We start from the raw sequence: 10,681 nt of genomic DNA on the forward strand, positions 1-10,681 counted from the left end.
AACACGAGTTACAAATCTACATTTAAGCAGCCTTAAATAGGTTGGCATTAGTCACAAAAAAATACTCAATATAATTTGCAGGGGGGGAGTAGGTCTCCTCTTAGAGCATCCCCCCCAAACCCCTTATGGTCCTTTCTCATCGGGGTCCCACTTTTCTCAGACCACGGCCATCAGAGACACGTTCTGATGAAGGAGAACTTGATAACAAGCAGAATGAGAAGAACTTGATAATGAGCAGAATGACAACAATCTGATAACGAGCAGAATAAGAAGAATTGACAGCAAGCAGCTGAAGTGCATGGGCTTGCCCCCAGGGTGACAGCCAGACGGGGGAAGGCAGCCACCAAACCTCCAGCACTTGTAGACAAAACATCCACTCTGCCTATAGAATCCGCATTACTACAATGTATCTAATTTATATCCACAAAGGCTCCGCTTTGTTACAAAGGATCTACCCTGTATATACAATGTTCCCAGTGTTTACTGGCTGTAAAATGATTTCTTGGATAGGGGTCATCAGCCAAACCCATTTCCGGGCAGCAGGGGAAAAAAAAAGTAGCTTTCCACTAATAACACAGAGGAACTTTTTTACAACAAGTGAGCTGCTAAAAGTTTTTCAGACAAATACCAGGAGACGTGGACTGTGATACAGCATAGCTTTAATGAGAGCAAAAAGGGGAATAAAAAAGTACAAAGTGTAAGTATGCATTTCTAGGATTTGGTAAGACAACAGCTAATGTGCCTTTTCATCCTGGGTTTCTTTTCTCAGTGCTGCTGTGGACTGGGGCAGTAAAGTCCCATCTACAGCAATAGAAAAAAAAATATGTTTCATCAGAAGTATGAAGTATTCAAAGAATAAGACAAGCAAAGGCCTGATTTGGGGGGATGCCAAGCTCCCACAGCTCCATTAACTTCAGGCTGTGGGTGTCTAACACTGCATCTGAAAACCATGGCCATGAGCTCAGTCCTGTGTTGGGTCGTGCTTCAGCGTTCCGGGTCCTTTCTTCCTGCTTGCTCCTCACGCTTTAGCATGGCTCATAGAAGCCACTGCGGTAGGTGTTGTAGCGACGGTAAGGCCGGCTGTACCCGCTGCCCAGGCCTGAGTAGCCAAAGCTCCCGAATCCAGAGGAGTTCCCAGAGGAGATGGGCACTCCTTCGGAGCTGAGGCTGCTGCCCACAGCTGCAGAGGTGGTGGATCCCACAGCGGTGTTTTGGGGGAAGGAGCTGAGGATGGGTCCGGGCAGGGTCACCACCACGGGAGGAGGCTGGATCACGTACGTGGAGTCCTGGCACTGCCTGACGCAGGACTCGTTGCAGCTATTTGCCAGCGGGGTTGGGCCACAGGGGGTGGGAGGACACAGGTCGTAGGAAGACATGGCTGTGGGGTGGAACCAAATCTGAAACACAGGGAAGGAAGTAAATGCAATATAAAAGCTGTATGAAGTTTATAAAATTCAGGTCAGAGGGTGTGTGAAAGTACCCAGAGAAGGTGGCCAGAGCGGTAATCCCTTATCAAATCAAAATCCACAGCAGGCAGCCTGGAAAGAGCAGAGAGGTTTCTCTTCTTTTTAGAAGGCTGCTGGGGGGTGTCTCTGCCCCATGGCTGGGCCCTGAACTGCAGTGCCAGTCATGGAAAAGCTTGCCCCGACCCTTACCAGCAAAGGCATTTCCCATTCTTTGGTGTTTTCCCTTTGCTCTCATCAGGCACGGAAAATGGCCCTGAGCTGAGCATTGACACAAAACTGGGTTTAATGCCTTAATGTCAGAATTAAGTCACCAACAGCCCAGCCCGCAGCATTTGCAGAACTACAGAAAAGAGTTTGAGAAGCATCCTCAGCTCCCAAATGTCGTATGCCCAGAGCAGGCAAACCTGGACTGCAAAGCATTATTTTCCCAATCAGAGGCTTCTGCCTTGGTTGGAATTCAATGTATTTGAGTCTGCTGGGCTCCCTGATCTTCTGCCTGTGGAAAACAGGACTTGGGGGTAGATCTTGGAACTCAGCACAATATTTCTTTTTTTTTTCCCCCTAGTCCCAGTTTCTTAAGGTGAGGCTGGAATTCCACCTGGCTAGCTGCTCCCTTAGCATCGGTCTCTAAAACAGAGCATGAAGCTGCTTGTTTTGAGAGACAACATTGCCAGTATCCTCTAAGTCCTCTCTCATTAAACCCTGCTGCACAAGTAAATAAACCCTTTCTTTTCGACAGAACTAAACCTTTGTAATTTTCGTTCCCAAAAGGAAAAAAGAGCTAGCAATATTTATAAAGAACTAAGAATAACAAAAAGAAAAACAAAACCCCAAACAAACAAAAACCCACCAGTCATCAAAGTAACAGTTTAGCATTTAAAAAGATGTTGGGGAGGTTCAGACTTACCAGTTCACCTGGGCGAATAAGGCAGGAGAAGTGGATGGAAGAGCCCTGTGCTGTATAGGCTTTTATACCGTGTTCCAGACTGCCTGCAGACCAGAGACCTATGTTATGCATGAAATTATTTAATGATCTGTACTTTTGCATGCAAAATCCACCAAACTGATCAACCCTTCCCCCCCCCCAACACCTCTTTCAGTATTACTCTATTTTTTTCCCCTCCCCTTATTACATTCACATTCCAGTATAGACAAAGCTTTCATCTTTACCCATGTGCACCCGCTTAATTGCTTGGAAGACCATGGTGACTCATTTGAATTACAGCACTAATTATGTTGCCTCCTAAGGCCAATGTACATTTTATGCTTCATTTTAGACATCAAGAGACTGCTTAGGGAGAGTGTATGCAATGCACAGTCCTTATTCAGGCCTTCACTCCTTTCGGTGAATAATCATTAGCTCCGAGGTGGGGGCCTGGGCTCAATTCACCAATATTTCCATTTCAAGGATGTAGCTTCACCACAAGACAAGATGTCTGTAATAGGAATTCCCCAATTTTGCACTCCTGCACTATTTCAATCCCACACAAACACACAGCTGAGAAGAGGACCAAGTTTCCATGAGTACTGCAAAGGTTAAAGAAAATTAAGATGGGTGAGAATTGCTGACCGGAGACAATAAACCTTGTTCTAGGACAGCTTGGGCTAGCCCACAGTTTTCCCAGTTTGTATGAACACAGCAATACAGACACACACAACACTGCATTTCTTTACCCAATCATAAATTTTAACTTCATTTTCCATGCCAAAGTCAAACAGTCTTGCTTTTGATGAAAAGGGCTCGATTACTTGATCTCATTACTTTGTGACATTTATTAACTGCCTCTAATTCTCAATACGATGTCAGCACAGGCGCTCATCTGAGGAATTGCCATTACTCCTACCTGAAATTGCAGTAAGCCACTGGGATGCACAGCAATTTTCACATTAAATTAAGTATGAAAGTGCATGTTAAAGATCACTTTCAAGTATTGGTTTTTAGAGGCAGTGCTCTGCCTGAGCCGAACTACGGCGTCGGTGGAAATTACCCCCAGCAGTTCTCCATTACATTTATCTTTATGTGATTTGATTCACCTCTGCAGTGGCGTGGCCCGGCTGTACTCCAGCCCGTGGGAAGTACTTGCACAGATGCAAGAATCAGGGATCGGGTCCCTCCTCTTAACACCCCTGTCCCTCAGCAAAAGGTATGAATTAGCTCTAAACAAAGATTGTCTTTACACGTAGGCTTGTTTGGGTCTTCAGAAGAGCAAGGGACTTCAAAGCTCCAAACGGCTTCTCACTAATGGCTCAAATATGCAAAGTTCCGTGCTGCCCAATGTTCAAGGCACAGGCCGAGATCTCAGCACTCGCATCGCCTGGCTAATGACTTCATTTCAAATTGCGTGAGTCAGGATCGCTCAAAGGACTTCACAAACTAACTCGAGGTAAACACCTTCAGAAACTTCAATTATTTTATTAAAAATTTTCATAATTGATTCAAAATAATAAAGCCAGTTCTCCATCTTCTGTAAAATCCTATAACGCTACGCATTTTAGCGATGCTCCACAAGAAAATTCTCCTCTCCTTTTCCATAATAGGAGAGGGGGGTTTTTTCTTCCTTTTCCTCAAAATCTCTTCCATCCAATATACCACCTGCCACATTTTTATAGATTTTAAAAAATTATTTCCTTATAGTAGGCAAAAGCTATCACTCACCCAGAGACTTCATTTCCCTTTCATCTGTGAAATGAGCCCGCCAAGAAATGCTAACTTTTCCTCATTATTCCCTCCAGGGGTGTAAACAAGTTGTCTTGGAGGGTATATAATATTTTAGAAGCAGACTCATTAATAGACTGGAAATGTTTCCATTGCTGTTCTGCCAGTTTAGTCTAATTAACTCCCAGAGTTCACCCAAAAGGTTGAGAGCCTTTGGATCTTGCTTTTTTGGGAGTGTTAAGGCTGGTGAACCAGAACATGACAGCTCTCACTGCTGGCTCGGTGATGGAGTTTCACATTCCACACTCTCAATTCAAACCCTTTCTGTAACCAGAGCACTCCCGTGACAGGCTGGTAAACTCCCAAATTGCCAAAGACAAATTACTTACGCGCATTGAAATTTGTATCGTCTTTATGTTGACTTCAGAGGCTTGAGTGCAAGAGTAGAAGGCATTCAAATGATCCCCAGGTCTTTGAGACGAAAGAAGCTTTGAGGAAGGCTTTTCATCTGATGCCAGGATCAGACTAAACCAGTACATAAACCATGAGCAATTTAACTCCTGGGAACAATTTAACTACTGGTGACAATTTAACCAGCTGCGACAGAATTTCTGGAACCGGAATTATTTGCATGCCTCAAACCTTCCCAACATGAGACTCCCTTCATTTTTTTCCCCAAAATCTATGGGTTTAGTAGCTTCAGCGCTGCTGCAAACCTGGTTTAAATCTCAGGTCCCTTCTTTAAACAAAACCAATTTACTTGCAAGGATTTCTAAAGGTTTTAATGCCTACAAGTGTCCTATATTTATTTTATGTTATCACGCTTCATTCCTTGATGTGAGCTTTTTGGTGGAATTCTGTAGGGCTGCAGCCAGGACGGTAACGACAGCCAGGCTTTGATAAGAACCCTAAAATACACAGTACTTAGGTGGTAAATAACAAGTAAATAGACCAGAGAGTTTTGCTCTCTGTCCCAAAGAGCTATGTGTGCGCCTCCTCTGAGACTCCTGCTGCCATCCATGTTTTACTTCACAAATCCAAGTGTTCTAGCAGTGATTTGATGGGGAAGGAAAGTAAATCTTCCTTTGCACCCTGCAGCTCCAGGTCAGACTTATTGAGAGTGTGAATCACCGGAAAATTCTTTAAAACAAATATCATTATATGCTAGATTAGATACCCTGCTATTCCATTCGATCACAAAGCACTTCCAGCCTTGAGAGTAATTCCTTAGCAGAGATGCAGAAAGCCAAGTACTATGATGAGTCAGTGTGGAATCAATACACATTTCAGCTGCAAAATGAAATATTTTCTTGATCTTGGGCTCTAAACATATGTTCTCCTCTTATTAGTGGCCCCAGTAGTATTCATATCGCATCTCTGCCTGGTAGTGAAGATCTACGCAGTGATGAATTTCACCCACAAAAAGTTTCAAAAGAAGGTAGGAGGGGAAGGAAAAAATAACAGAAGACTGGAGACATGATAAAAGCATAACTTTAATAATACCAAAGAGTCGATTAAAATACTGCAAAGCAACAGGTTTCAGTATGGAAGAATGGCACATCTTGTGGTGAAGCATTCCACAGACGGAGCTCTTCTTTCAGTGTAACATTGCACCTTGACAATCAAGTCCCATCTACTGTCTAAATTATAAGTTTTACAGAAGGCAGTATCAAATACAGTGATGCGCAGCAGAACCACGTGCTTGATTAGAAATATAAAGTAGTGTGACAAAAGTAGGGGCCTCATTTTAGGGAATGATTAACTCCCACAGCTCCATTAACTTCAGATGGAGTTGTGGGTGTCTAACATTGCTTCTGAAAACCATGGCCATGAGCTCAGTCCTGCGTCGGGTCGTGCTTCAGCATTCCAGGTCGTTTCTTCCTGCTTGCTCCTCACGCTTTAGCATGGCCCATAGAAGCCACTGCGGTAGGTGTTGTAGCGACGATAGGGCCGGCTGTACCCACTGCCCAGGCCTGGGTAGCCAAAGCTCCCCAATCCAGAGGAGTTCCCAGAGGAGATGGGCACTCCCTCGGCACTGAGCGCGCTCCCAACAGCTGCAGATGCTGAGGATCCCACAGTGGTGTTCTGGGGGAAGGAGCTGAGGATGGGGCCAGGCAGGGTGACTACCACGGGCGAGGGCTGGATCACCACTGTCGAGTCCTGGCACTGCCTGACGCAGGGCTCGTTGCAGCTGTTGGCAAGTGGGGTTGGGCCACAGGAGGTGGAAGGACACCTCTCATAGCAGGACATGGCTGCAGGATGGAGTTAAATCTGAAATACAGAACCAGAAGTGAATGCAATGTGAGGGTCGTATCACACTTACGTTTACTCGGCTCGGGTATCAGGACAACAGGAGCTTTCCAGGGATCCTTTCAGGAGTTGAGTGGGGAGTGAATTGAGAAGGAAGCCGAACTCTTGAATATGCTGCAAGAAGGTGGAGGCTAAAATAATCCTCTCTCAGTTGTTGGTGATCCAGTGGAATAGCCGGCAGCAGAACAAAAGGACACATACCTGTATCATCACTTTAATTTTAGTATTTTGATTTGCCATATGTCTGGAAAGACACTACTGAGATCCAGCCTCAGGTATTCTGAGCATTGTAGGAGTAGTAATTATGAGTAATACCTAACCATAAATGTACTTATGGATAGAGTTCAATAGACAGCTGAAAATGAAATGAAGAATTATTTTCCAGGTTCCAAATTCACCTACAAAGAGGTACAATTTTCAATATAGTTAAGCATACTTGAGGCTGACGTCTTTGGAAATCTTTCCCAGACAACTTGTCCACAGACACATCGTCCATCAGAAAGCCAGGAGTTCCCTGCGAACTCCCTGTGTCCGGTTCCAACACACCAATAAACACAAAGTCTGCTCTTTCTCATGCCCATCTCAGTTTGTTGGGTCCTCAGCTCCCCCCTAATTTTGCTGTTCTTTCCCCTTGTCCTCACAGTCCCTGGAACCATTTCTCTGAACTTGCAGGAGATGTCATTGCATCCCGTAGCCTCATTTCAAAACTCGGCCACTATAAGACAACAAGCAGAACTTTTTGATGGCGTCTATCGTATTGAAGTCCACAATTACTACCGCAGAAGAAGGCTGAAGATGCATGATTAGAGCCAATACCCTTGCAGAACTCATTATGAATATTCCTTCTAATCTCAGTATGCAGCTTCATTTTGTCTTTATTTAGCAAGAGTTACTTAGAGCTCAAAAGCTTGTGGTTCAACATCATTGACTTTTAAACCCCACCAACCTCTGCTCTAAACCTTCCTAGTTCCCTTGCTCTCCAGCTGTTTCTTTTAGTACATGGTTCATCCTACCCTCATTTCCCACAGTGCCCAGTAATAGACTCATCGCAACAAAAACAGGAACACTGAAGAAGCCTCCCATGGAATAAAGAGCAAAGAAAAGGAGTTCTCAGGATGACATTTCTGAAGATAAATGCATCCACAACCCTTAAAAACACTGCTGTTTTCATATCAACCCAGTTGAAATTTCAGGCGTTACAGCTGATGGATACGACCCTTAAAGATATAAAATGCACAGTGCTAATTGAAAGATGACTGAGCACATCGATCTCTGTAATTGTAGAATGGTTGGAGTTGAACGGGACCGTTCCACCCCCTTGCAGAGTTATTCTACCCATTCAGTTTGTTAATCTTTATTATTATTATTATTATTGTTATTGTTATTGTTATTATTATTATTATTATTTGGATTTTTTTAGTCACTTAGCATGCCTGAAAGCCCACATTTGAATAAATTTATATCACCATTTCAAGGATCTACATGGTCAAGTCAGGGCTCCAGAAATACCTGCAATTCCAAACCAGAAAAAAAACAACTTTTTAAAAAGAAGTCTTCCCCCCAACCAACCCAGCAACTACCAGAATTCTGTGGAGAAAAAAATAAGAGCAATCAAATGGTTATGAAGGCAAGAATTCGGCAAATAGAAGAAGAGAAGAAGATTTGAACTAACCTTGTTCACAAAAGAGGAAAAAGGTAAGAGAAGTGGTAGGAAGGACCTTGAGTTGAGCGAGCTTTTATAGTGCATCTCAGATGGCCTGAGGACCACAGACGTCCTTTGTGCATGAAATTACTTACCAATGAGTATGTCCTGAATGCAAAATACTTCCAACTCTCTAAATGCCTTTTCCTTACTGTTTAGTCCTTGGTTTTTATTTCCTTATCTTCTGACATACATATTCTGTCATACAAGTTTCTCTCATCTTCTGGTATTATGGACCAAAATTATTCCAGCGCCACCTTTCAGTCATAACACAATTTCTGCTCCAGCGTGTGCTTCACTTGAGTCACAAGCCAAAATATTAAGAAGAATTTATACAATACATAATTCATCATTCAAAGGTGTCCTTTTAGTAAGAATATGAGTGGAAAGCCTTAATAAATTCTGGTCTCCACCAATGTTTACAAAGCTCCTACTCCAGCCAAGCATAAGAACAATCTAGCTTCTGCATTTTGTGAAGACCCTGCAAAAAAGCACAAGCACATGCACACCCGAAATCCCACCAAATCTAATGAGGCAGAATCAGGGGCCTGGGTGAAATTCAGGGGGAAATACTATTATCTCGCATTCGGGTAGTACCACCCTATTGCACTTCGGTGACAGCTTGAGGCACAGCTGCTAGCACATGGGGACATTTAAACCTGATTTATCAGTTCTTCTCTGAAGGGAACCTATAACTCCCCTCCATACCATCTCAGACCACAAATATGAATAGCGCTTCACAAGCCATCTTGAGGACACATATGAATTTTAAACTCTTTTGAGGAATTATCCCAGCACAAGCTTAACTGTGGAGTCACTGTGGAAAAAAAAAAACACACAAGGACCTGTTTGCCATCGTATTTTTTCCCTCGCCACAGAGAGCAGTACAGCAGTGATTGCACTCCAGACTGATGGAAGTTCATTGCATAAGTGAAATATATATACAAAATTTTAATATGGTTTTCAGCTTTACTTTGCAATCTCTCCTGCACAAGCTGCAGGGTTCGAACCTCTCCTTCGAGAAGAGTTACTGAATATCGTGCATGAGGATTCATAGATATCTGGGAAATAAAAGGTCTTGGTCTTAGGTTCCCAAAGAAGAAGGGCTTCAAAGTCCTTCACAATTTTCATTAACAGTGTGTGTATTCACAGAATTAAGTTATCAAACTCTTCATGGTACATGATGAGGGTTTAACATCCCCATCACCCACCCAATGGGATGGCCTTAAAACCTCTGAGGCAAGATCAGCCTTTGCCATCACAAAGCTTTATACCTTCACAAAGCAAAGCCATTTGTATTTTAGCAGACTCTGAAAACCAACCCTGAACAATTCTTTAAAGAAAAAAAATCAACTTTTAACAAATTTTTAAACTGCTTTTTGTATTTCAACATTATCTAAAGTGACCCACTTATGCTCTTAAAAATTTCCCTTCCTTTCCAGACCTAAGCAATGCTACCAACTCATAAACATGTAAACATGCTCTTTTTTGAAATACAAATTCTTCTGCAGCATCAGGTGCTTACTGGCAACCAGGAGGATTAATTTTCCTGTAAAACTTGTAACAATATCCACAGAAGTCTTCAACGCTTCTGTTCTGCTTCCCTCTATTAATGCAAGGGCTTCTAATTGGCATACTGCCTCATATTTTAAAAACAAACTCATCAGAGCTGACCGCAGTATTTTCAAAAAGACTCCTGAACTGTCTCCTGACCATGGCTCAACTCCAGATTGGTCCTATTGGCTCAAAGAATTCATCCAAGAGGTGCCGAGATTTTTTTTTTTAAAGATGGTGACCAAGTTAACTGAATTGTTCTTAAGTGGGTCAGGCAGGGAATTGCACACCAAGAGCTTCAGTAAATGTCTTGAACATGATCTTAGATTAGGCTCCAGAGACACCCGCAAGCTAACAAATTGCTGAGGAGCTGGAAAAAAACATCTTTATTAGACTGGGCTTGGAGTAATTTCCCATTGACACTAACAGAGTCAGTATAAAAGTACCAGAAATTAAAAGCACCCATAAATTGTGAAGATGAAAGATTTTTTTAATGGGTAGAGCATGCTTCCCATGCAACGCCAGGGTGAGCCTAGACTGGAAAACAAAGCAAAACAATTTCATTATCAAGACAAGGTTCCACCTGCAAAAATATACATGGGAACTCATTCATGCAAAAAAAGGATGCATCAGTAGTCTTGCAAATTTGTAAACATCCATCTGCACGGTTACCATACACATTTCTCCATTCTTAACTTACTTAACTTGCCCCTCTAATCTGCTCTGGTGAGGCCTCACCTAGAGTACTACGTCCAGCTCTGGAGCCCTCAACACAAGAAGGACATGGAAGTGTTGGAGCGGGTCCAGAGGAGGGCCACAAAAATGATCCGGGGGCTGGAGCACCTCTCCTATGAGGACAGGCTGAGGGAGTTGGGCTTGTTCAGCCTGGAGAAGAGAAGGCTGCGGGGAGACCTGATTGCAGCCTTTCAGTACCTAAAGGGGGCCTATAGGAAAGATGGGGAAAATCTTTTTAGTAGGGCCAGCAGTGACAAG

General features: G+C 43.2%; 2 protein-coding genes across 2 annotated transcripts; both read right to left on the bottom strand.

Moving 5' to 3' along the window:
* Positions 1-1,025: 1,025 nt before the first annotated feature.
* LOC104132193 (feather keratin 3) lies at positions 1,026-1,376 on the bottom strand. Its single transcript, XM_009645448.1, has one exon. It carries the CDS (start codon positions 1,374-1,376, stop codon positions 1,026-1,028), a length of 351 nt encoding a protein of 116 aa, XP_009643743.1.
* Positions 1,377-6,021: 4,645 nt separating this feature from the next.
* Positions 6,022-6,372, bottom strand: LOC104132150 (feather keratin 4). The gene has a single exon (XM_009645403.1). It carries the CDS (start codon positions 6,370-6,372, stop codon positions 6,022-6,024), a length of 351 nt encoding a protein of 116 aa, XP_009643698.1.
* Positions 6,373-10,681: the final 4,309 nt, after the last annotated feature.

This window comes from Egretta garzetta, unplaced genomic scaffold (genome assembly GCF_000687185.1).
Source record: "Egretta garzetta isolate BGI_Z169 unplaced genomic scaffold, ASM68718v1 scaffold701, whole genome shotgun sequence".
NCBI lineage: Eukaryota > Metazoa > Chordata > Aves > Pelecaniformes > Ardeidae > Egretta > Egretta garzetta.